General features: G+C 40.7%; 1 protein-coding gene across 1 annotated transcript in view; it reads right to left on the minus strand.

The window, feature by feature from the left end:
* The window catches only part of gria2b (glutamate receptor, ionotropic, AMPA 2b), a 49,795-nt gene extending 40,447 nt beyond the window's left edge, over positions 1-9,348 (minus strand). Inside the window, exons 1-2 of the mRNA XM_083915129.1 lie at positions 9,214-9,348; positions 8,928-9,068 (exon numbers count right to left, since the gene is read on the minus strand). Of these exons, the coding sequence (XP_083771255.1) occupies positions 8,928-9,068; positions 9,214-9,298 (226 nt within the window). The 5' untranslated portion in view covers positions 9,299-9,348. The remainder of the gene's footprint in view (positions 1-8,927; positions 9,069-9,213) is intronic.
* Positions 9,349-11,177: the final 1,829 nt, after the last annotated feature.

Below are 11,177 nucleotides of genomic sequence, written 5' to 3' on the forward strand. Positions count from 1 at the left end.
TATACGTGTCACAGCTTGCACCTTTTGATGCATGAAAAAGTATATATATGTGATTGTAGAAAATGCCACTGACATGCCAACAGCTGCTGAGATGCCTTGGCTACAGTCCAGATGAGACCTTTTGTTTAAGCAGGCTGACCATCAGGGGACAGGTTCTTACAAGAGCACAATAGTACTGCCTGTAAAACAGACATTTCTTAGTAGCACTGCTGACAATATAAGGGATTGTTTCAAGTGGATTCAAAGCTCTAAATTAAGTGGACAAAGTTAAGAGACAGGGCTGAAAAAGAACAAGTTGGCTAGACCTTCAAGGAAATGTATTCATCAGCCCTGCATAATGATTTATTGGGTTGTTTGGAGGCTTGTCACTGTGGATTTTAAAGAGATTCATTGTTTAAGGTTAAGCAGGTGAGAAAACAGTTGATGCAAGTCAACATCACACAGATGAGACGGAGAATGATTTATGCTTTCAAAAAGGTATCTGTCAAAACAAAGTCCTGCAGTATGAATGAATATACTTTTTGAGAATTACGTAAAGTATATGTAGATTAATATCCTTTAAAAAAGGCACCCCTAGATTAATTTACCCTGATTGTAAAATAAGGAACATCCTCACCCAAAAGAATGGCCGTAGAAGTCGATGTTGTAACAACCCATATTTGCGGTTGTTGTTGTTGTTGTTAGGCATGGCTTGTGGCCATATTCAGCAAGAAAGTAAAGTGACGTAGTATAAGAGCCCCAGGGTCTGGATAGAGAGGGAGGTCACAAACAGAACTTTCACCCAGGACACACTTGCTCATGTCCTGTGTGAAACTAACCAAGTTAGCCACCTTTACGATGAACATAAGTCGATGACGTAGTACGCGACCTATTTTAAGCCAATCCATTATATTTTCCTAACACTATGTAGTTTGTATTAGTAGCCTAAACATTTCACAACTTTAAATAGAACGGCCATATATGCTGTTTTGGGAGTCAGTGTCAAACAAGCTAGTCTGTCGTTTAGGTCCAAGGGTTTGGTCAAAAATACAGTTAGCCTTTGGAAGCTCTCACCCATCTGAACTATTGGCTAGCATAGGCTTCACCCCTTTTTTTCTAAACTGCAGCTAATTACAGATGGTATCCACCTCTATTGACCTTTTTAAAGGACACAGCCAGCCTAAAGACAGTCGCTACACTGTCCATGTACATAACCTTTACATTTTGGTCGGGGACAGGTATCATTAAAATAACAGAGAACACAGGGACCTGTCTGTCTGCTCACCGCATCACACTGTAAAGTAATTCTGGCTGTCACACATCACGCGCACACATCTCCTAATAGGTTTGACAAGAACACGCTGTAAGACCAGACGAGGAGACCGGATCACATCTTAATCACCACAATGATCGGAGGGACAAATTCTCTTCAATGCATGCTAATGAGCATCCCCCTTCAGCAGAAAAGGTCATTCAGTGAATTAAAGTCATTTTAAGTTGTTCTCAGTTAGGTGAACTTCAAGTTGACTACAAAATATTTGAATGTCAGATTCATAAAGACCTAATGAAATGCCAGAACATCCTCACCAAAAAAGGTTGATTGTAACAACCCATATTTACATTGTTGTAAATAGTAATTAGTAATTATTGCAGGATCAAACCATTAAGTAGGGTGTAGTAGTAAGAGCCCCCAAGTCTATTTTGCATTCCATTTCACAATGTCACTCGTCAGGGTCACTGTTCTGAAGTGACACTGTGCCACCATTTCACATCGTTAAAGATAATGTATGTTGTTTTGGGAGTCATTTGTAGTCATTGGCAATCGACCCAGTCTGTCATTTAGGTATGAGGATGTGTTGAAAACCCATTGTTATATTGCTAAACACTCTGAAAAGCTAACACTGTTTTTATGATATTATTTCTGTAAAAACATACCATAACAAATAATCTAACATGCTAACTAGTATTTCCATGACAATAAAAAAGTAATAATTTTCTTTGTTTAGCCAGGAATTTTCCAGTCACGTTTTTTTTTTCAAGAATAATTCTGTAAAATTAAAGTCAGACTTGGACAACTATAATATGCCAAAAAAAGGTTAACATTACGTTCCCTGATTGATTCCCACATTAACATAAAATGAAATAAAACTCTAAATTAAATCTACTTTAGTTCAACATAGAGATATTTATATGATTTTGTGCAGTTTCCTTTAAGTTTTAAAGGGTGTGTTTGTGTCAATCGTCAGAGTCAAACTAATTCATATTTTCCAAGCCTGAATGACTCAAATGTTTTAAATATAACCATCTGTTTAAGTGTTATGTGTCTTGAAGCTGCTACTGAATCTACATTCAACCACACGCTCTATGGATGCAGTTTTGAAATGATGCTCTTCATCATATCAGTGATGAGTTCTAGATGACAGCCAATCTATAATAATTGTAGTTATCCTGCCCCCCTATGACACATTGCCTGACTCTTATGATAGATTAAGCTTCTGCCATGGTGGCAGCCCTGCTCTGAAGCCTGACTTATTCACATACTGAAACTGTGAGACTAAATGGTTGCTGGCATTGATGCTGTTGCCGCTGTGCAAGCTTTAAGAACTTGATAAAAAAGGTTGCAGAAGAATGAACGGGTTGTTTTTATTTTTCAAATGAAACATAAGGGACGGGACATCTAGATGGAGGGCCAAGGATAACGCCTCGGTTACATCTTTTTAGGATAAGGATCTGTGTTCTTAGTAAGCAGTCTCTGGATCTCTATTTGTCAACAAGACATGCAAAGATAAAAGTATTGTAGCACTGGTGCAGAGACACATAGTGCTGGTACTTTAGACAAGAGATAAATGTGTATACTGTAACACTGTAAGTGAATGAAACCCAGTTCCTAGTCAGTTTTCTGTGCTGCATGCTTGCTCAGCTAAAGGATGGGACCCTCCATCTGGCATTGAAAGCCAATAAGTTAACCTCCTATTGCATCAATTCTGCACCATGTACTGAATTTTAATACACTGCTGTTAAATGGTGTTTATGATCATGTGGCTGAGTTTCAGGATACTCATGTATTGAATTGGGGGTTATCAGTATTCTATCACTACTATAGATATGATGTGGTATGGCACTACTGTAACACCTAGTTGTTTCGGTAGGCCATTATCATCTATTGGTAACCTAGATCACCCACCCACGTGCTCAAAGCAACTGCTTGGCCATGGCACTTTAGATGACATAGTGTGAGTAGTGACAAAGAGAGGGAGTAGTATAAACAGCGAATATCCGCCTAAGGAGTAAGGTTGGGGTAGTGAATGGGTAAAAAAAACAGGACTTTCACCTGGAAGGTCCGTTTTCATGTTCTGTGTGATTCCAAAAGTTACTGTTGTTGGAGGTCAAACAAGTATGCTACCTGCCTAGTTTAGGGCAAAAATGCTTTGAGCCTCCTTCTTCGGAGGCACTGAGCAAAGTAAGTCATTGGATGCAAGACAGGAGGGTACTTCCAGCTGAGAGCCTTTGAATCATGCTGTAACTGATGCTATCTCAGTCTTGTGTTTTTTTGAGGACAAAGTGATAAGGGCTTGGTTCGGGGCTGTATTCAGGGCAAGCAAGGATCCACAGAGGGTTCTTTAGCCTCATTTTCTGACTGGCCAGCTCCCAGGCCTATTTAATATTTCACAGCTCCCTCTGAAATGAAGGAGAATGCACTTAATTAAGTGTGAACAATACATTTGCTATAACCAATGCTCTTCTGCACATATATGGTCAATTTAAGTGTTTCATCATTCAGCAAGGTCCCTGAATGTGTGTGTCTCTGAGATGCTATGTGCATGTAGATGCATGAAATTAAAGCATGAAGTGATTCAACCATGACAAACTAGAACTTTGAAGTGTTAAATCGCTGTCAGTGACCTCAGACTGCGCCGCTGCTCTCGGAGGAAGAAGAGAGGTTTGCTTTGAAAGAGGTGGGAGTCGGAAATAAAAGCATGGGAGCAAGCTATAGCAGATTATAATGTTTCATTTGGCAAACACAGAGACACACACACACACACACACACACACACACACACACACACACACACACACACACACACACACACACACACACACACACACATGTGCACAGTGTAGTATAAATGCTTTTTACTGCATTAAAGATAAGATTTCACTGCTACTTATCATTAATTTGTGATGTCCATTTTGGTATAAATACTTTAAATATTTGCAGTGTTACGCAGAAAGCATTTCAATTATGCTGTGCTGCAGTATATGCAGTTGTGTAAGTGTAAGTTCAAGTAACACCCAAGTTGGCATAAGAAGTGTCGTATTTTCACTGCCAAAGACAAAAGTGCAAGCTTTAGCTTTGTTCTGGAGACTGATAATTGGACATTCATGCAAAATTTAGACCTTAGAGAGGTTCTCACCCATAAGTGCTTGTGCCCCTTAATACAAAGCAACATTTACTTGTTAGCCTTCCTCACAGGGTACTCAAGTATGAGTTCAGGGTTCAGTAAAGGAATGGCTTTCCTTTTGTTATATTTGGATAATAATAATATGAGGCCAGTATTTCACCAGCAACATGTAAAGATAAGAGAAAGGCTGACAAAAGAAGCATCACTTTATATTCAACCCTGAGAATTATCTTATAATCATTTGGATTGATATTGTGATTCCTTGTGGGGGGCAGGACCCCCAGAAACTAAATCCTACTCTTGTCTGTTGATGGTTTACACATCTGAAATATTAAATCCAATTACAGTCGTTCATCTTTTTGGTGTTGCTTTTTCTATATAGTTGGGGGACTTACGTAAGAAGAAAAAATGGCAAAAATCTCAGCAGATATATGCTGTCCTGTAGAGTCAAGCTCTTTATATGGCCATTCCTGCACAATGCAATTTGATAGCACCTGTCATTAGACCCTCCCTGCAAATTCAAACAAAGACTTAATGCCCCTTCTTCATTATGCAGGCTTTATGTTAAAATTGTCCAAGCTGGGGCGACCGGTGGCTAAGTGGTTCGAGCAGTCGCCCCATGTTAAGAGGCCGAAGGTCCTCGAGGCAGCGAGGGCTCTCCCCCTCTCTCTGTCACCCCATTTCCTGTCTGTCCTATCTAATAAAAGGCTTGAAAACGACCAAAAAAAATATTTAAAAAAAAAAATGTCCATGTTGAGATGACCCTGATGACATTATAAAGGGGTATTTAGTCAACCTTCCCTCCAGATCCACATAAAACACCATGCAACTGGCTGAATTGGACTTGTTGGACTGACTGACTTGACTTCTATGTGTAATCTTCATTGCAGCTGTGCGGGAAATATTCCAGTATGAGCCACAATATTTACATGGCAGGATGTCCACACAAATAAGGAATACACTATAAGGTGCATTTGTGTTATATATAATTTGCATTTGTTAATGGCAAGAACATAATTCAATATAGATAATAACTTGACAACCAAAAGGTTATCCTTATTAATAGATCATTGCTGAAAGCACTAACTAACCACTAGTTAGGGCTTACAACCCTTAGTAAAGTATTTAATTCGTTATCATCCATAAATATATATTATTTGTAACAGCAGTGTAGTGTTTGGGTGCATTAGTCATTAACCACACAGGGGCCTCAGAGGTTTTCTATTCCAAGAAGTGTGAACAAGAATCTTTTCAGTATATTGCTCTGGGTGGACAGAACACCCATATAACTGCACACACACACACACACACACACACACACACACACACACACACACACACACACACACACACACACACACACACACACACACACACACACACACACACACACACACACACACACACACACACACACACACACACACACACACACACACACACACACACACACACACACACATCCATGCACACAGTCAGAATGACTCCTCTGGTCTTGGCAGCAGATGCGGGCTTGTCCAGATGAACTGTTATTGATGGAGGAATTTATCATCCTCCCTCCCACTGTCTCTGACACTGCACTGATGAAGTATGCTGCTGCACAGGTCGAATATAACCAGAGTGTCATATGTCTGTGGGGTAACACCGGTCCTTATGTTCTCAGTATCATTTCATCATTTTAATAATGCCTTGACTGGCAAGGAAATAAAATATGTATATACTTTATCAGACCAGTGGGGTATACAATTAATTAAATTGTGATATAAGACAGAAAATATTGTACATTACAAGGTTAGCTAGTTTGATCAGGACCCGAATAATTTTTTTTTAGATTAACTACTCATAAGAATATCTGCTCCTTCAATATTTAAGGAAGCAACTATATGAGGGAAAATCTGTCACTCTGGAATCAACTTCAATAACATTAATTTAATTTTGTTCTTCCTTGGATAAGGAGCATGTGTGAATGTCTGTGTGAATGTCTGTGTGAATGGGTGAATGTGACAAGTAGTGTGAAAGCGCCTTGAGTAGTCAGAAAACTAGAAAGGCGTCATATAAGTACAAGTCCATTTCCCATTTACCATCTAGAGCTCAACAGGAAGCTTACTTTGAGAAGCTGAAGTTATAAAGTTTTAGCTTTCAGTGTACCATGTCAGCTTCAGTAGTTCTCCTTTTATTCTCCACTCTCTGCTGTCTCATGAAGTACATTTAGATAAAAGACAAAGTGGGGGTGTTAATGCACTATAATTACACACGGAGGTGGATTGTGAGGCAGACTGCCATCTACCGGCTTAAAAGCAACCCCCCCTCTAACACACACACACACATACACGCACACACACACACCTACACACACATTTATACACGCATATATACACACACACACACACACACATACACACACACACACCTGCCCTTGCTACCCTCACCCCTCCTGTTTTAACTCCCACTCCAGTAGTCGATAAGAGGACGGAGATAGCGTTCATGCACACACGTTTTTGAAAAACCAAAGGAATGCATGTGCACACGTTCAGCCTCGGGGCTACACTGAGGTACAAAATAAACCTTAAGACTATTAGCAGCAGTTCAACATCACAAATCAAATCTACAGCCATCCATTCATTTGTTCATTTTCCATACCCACTCATTCCCCATTCAGGTTAACTGGAAACTTTGTGCAGGTTTCAGTCATTTGCCGTTCAGGCTGAACTGAAGCTGTGCTGTTGAAGTGAAAGCGAACCAGCCTCACAGTCCGTCTCCCCTCCAGTCTGATATATCACAAGTGTCAGTTGCTTAGCAAAAACCCCCCGCACAGGCGCTTCAGTTAATTGCATGCACACTAAATACAAAAATAATAGCTCAAAGATTCGACGAGGATTGAACCACACTGATTTAATCAAAACTGACTTTATCTGATTAGTAATCAAGTTCATTTCTATAAGGATATGTGGAAGCAGCAGCAGAATAGGACAACAAATAAAAATGAATTTGCTGCAGTTTATTAGTATTTGGCGGAACTGCTTCACACTGCAGTTTGTGTTTACTTTCTGAATTGTTGCATCATGCTCACTCCATGACCCTTAGAGCATGTGCAAAATCAAAACATTTAAATTAACCAGAGTATGGTAATTAATTACAAGACTGCCACGTGTATTTATATCTTTCAGTGGGTGAAATTCATTCAAAACACATGAGTTTAAAACAAACAACAGATAATATGCTGTTACATTTGTTGGATACAGATTTCTGTCAACAGTAAATAAGAAAACTATATTGAGTCCCCCAACAAACTCTGAGCAAAGATGCTTTAGGGCTGTTATGTCCAACGTGTTAGTGTTGGCAAACAGGGGATACTGCCTTTAGTATGTTGGACATCGACATGGCTCTGAATACAACGAGGGTCTCCAAGAAGGAAGCTTTTATATGGTAATGAAATCGATTGGACGAATGCGCGCACCAATCAGAAGCGTTTGATAGAGACTGTTGAGAGAGGTAGTCGCTTAGCAACCGCCTAATGAAATGTACGAGCCGTGGTTATTAAAAAAGCGACCTTTTAGAGCCTATTTGCTGCCTTTTGTTGCCGCTAGTTCAAAGAAAATAGTCGGCTATATCGGTTGTGTTGATGAAAGAAGGGCATGATTTAAACTGAATCTCACTCTCCGGTGTCTCATCGGAAGCCGGTGTACGAAGTGATGTGAGACAGGCTGTCTTCCGAGTCGTGATTTATGTTTGCTCCATCATCCCCTGCATTTTGCTCAAGGCACTGGCAATCATCCCAGGGCCTCTGATGTTAATTCATCGCATCTTATTAATCCCCCGGTGTACGTTAAAGCGCCGCTCAGCCACTTCGTGATGCAAAGCTGTGTACCTGTCTTATTTATAGGAGCCAGCAATGGAAGAAAAATACGAAAAGACGTGACACTGGTACACACCGATGAATATGTCCATCTCAGCAACTCCTATCTCTTTTTTTCCTTCGCGAAACATGAAAGAAAATGACAATTAATGCGCTGAGATGGGTTGAATGTGCTTGTTTCAAGTGCTGGTTCTCTCTTTTCATGGAATAAGGAAGGACAAAAGTCACATCTACATTGGCAGCCAACAGAAATGACATTTGGTGTAGAAACAGGTTGATGTTCATTGGCATCAAGTGCGATCACGCTGCACTTGTTCCTCCGCTCACGTTAGTAAAGAAAGCACTCGGTTTAAAAGGCAGATGGATGAAAAGAAGAAAAAAACTAGGGTCGATAATGTTGCAGCCTTGTTTGATCTCTGAATCTGAAGGAATGGAAATGGGAAGGATGTGACTGACTGTTACTGTGGAAACCAACTTTCCCCTGCCTACGCGATTAATTCAACAACAACTGCCATAGCTCAAAGCCTCGATGTTTGCTGCCAGAATAACAGATACAACAGCTCTGACTATTTCTACCCAAACTCATCCAAACGCGCAAACAGGTTTGATGGATGGCACGAGCACTTGTACGAAACGTTTATTACATTTAAAAAAAGGGGTGGGGGAGGAGGGGGTGTATTGTCACTTACAGCAGTTGGTCACAGCAAAACTGTTCGCCACTTCCAGATTGTCAATGTGGGGCGTCAATCTGAATTCCGAGGTGCCAAACTGAACCATTCCTATCCGAAATGCGCTGTACTCTTGATCCGCGCCCCTCGGAAAGAGTCCCCCTGAAACCGAAATGCAAAAATCAGCCAAGCTTGCACATTTTTCTCTGGTAAGACACATTTTCCAAGCACATTTTCTCAGCATTTTACGCGCAATCGTTGCTTGTTATCCAATTTGTTTTAAGGTTTTAAAAGCAGTGATACCTACCAATTTGAACACTGGGCGAGCCTCCGAGCGCGCATCCCCATAAAACCAGCAGAACTGAAACGGATAAATTCACTATCTTTTCCATGTCCACAGTTTATGTGTCCACATCCACCAGGGGAGTCTGATATTCCTCGATTTCTCCGGCGATGTTAGATCCGACACATATTGGACACCTTCGGACCTGGAGAGAAAAACAATGCAATCTGCAAAAAGGACCGTTTTTTCTGCAGGGGGGGTTGCTGTGAAAGGACACTGGCAGTGAAGGAATGGTCGCCTGCAATGTAGGTCTGCTGTTTCTTCTTCTGCTCCTCCTCGTCGCTCCCCTCCTGCCGGCAGATGATACCTCCTCTGAACGCACAGGGACACTGCGCGTCTCCGCTCGGCGCGCCGGAGATCCTTTCAGCATCACACCCACAAGTAAAGCATGTTAATGAGAAGGCGGACAGAGACGAAAAGAGCCGAGTGGAAATTACTTGGTTACAAGAGTGAACACTAGATCAAGCTACAATGGGAATGAAACCCCCTCTCTCTGTTTTATACATTGCGAGGCTTTAATTGGGAGCAGTAAGGCATGCAAACGTGAACCCTTCAGTGATAACACCCTAGGGTCACTGCTGTATATGTGTCCATATGTTTGATGGTCGTCTCTACAAACACATGCTATTTCAGTTTTCCAACAGGTCATTCTGTTTTTATGCCAAAGCTTAATTGTCCAAAGGCTTTCCAGCGCAACACAAAGAGCCTCCTGTAGACTGATTACCATGTCACCCTCTCCATCTGGCTTGTGTTAACTGAACCTGCCTTAATTAATACATTTGATTTAATGTTAAAGTCATTTTTTCAATAAAGTAACCGAAATGTGTGCACTCTAAAAATGATTCAGGAGGTTAGTTGGTATGACCTCAAAACATGAGCTATTTCAGCATAAAAAATACTATTTGTTACATGTCCGCATGACTTTAATGGATAATAAACTCCTGGTTAACTAACTCCTCTATCAACTAATTGGTTCATAGTTTCAGATCTGAAGGCTGATAAAGGTTGCTCAAAAACTCTTCCTCACACAGGAGTAAGGCTAATGACCTCAGAAGTATCACTTCCAAAGAGCCTGTGAATGTTCTCATTCGTCCAGGTCATCGTTATCCTCAAAGCAATTTCAGTCAAAAACAACTGGACTGGTTGTTTGTCTGGGAAGACGTTTCACCTCTCATCCAAGAGGCTTCATCAGTTCATGTACACATCTGCCCAGGCTGGGACCCGTGAAACGTCTTCCTAGACAAACAACCAGTCCAGTTGTTTTAGACTGAAATTGCTTTGAGGATATAATTTCCAAAGTTACATTGAAGATGTATGCTTTATTTTTAATTTATACTTGACTCAATGTGCTAAAACGTATGGCCTATGACCTGGTAAACGCAATCCTTTTACCTCCCCCTAATACTTCTTAAATGCACAATGGAATATAACTGACAATATTTGCAACATAAAGAACTGTTTTGTAAAACTGACAAAAGCAGAAAGCGTATTGAATGGACAATTTTAATTGAGACCTTCAAATGTTTTTCAGTAACTTGAAAATCAAGTCCCGTTAAAGGCCAGCATTGCATACTGTGAAAACTCATCAAGTGCATCAGCTGGAGGCCATCACTCACACCCTCCAGGAATACTCATCAAATGAATCTCCTCTTTAACTTTGATCTAGCGCTTTTTTCCACCCTCTGCATACAAATCAAGTGCAAATCTACGGGTGTTTGTACCTGCCATGTTGAACAGAGTTAAATGGAGGAGAGCTTCCTCACAGCTAACTGGAAATAAATGGCCTTCCTGTCCCTTTGTTTTATGATATGCATATCTCAGCCAGCATGTGCGGATGTGTATTAATCATTGGACAGTGTGAGATAGTGGTACTAATGAGGCTGAGAGGCAGTGGGAGCTCAGGGTGGTGGCAGTTAGAAGCAACAGTA

The sequence above is a fragment of the Echiichthys vipera genome (genome assembly GCF_963691815.1).
Source record: "Echiichthys vipera genome assembly, chromosome: 6".
Lineage (NCBI taxonomy): Eukaryota > Metazoa > Chordata > Actinopteri > Perciformes > Trachinidae > Echiichthys > Echiichthys vipera.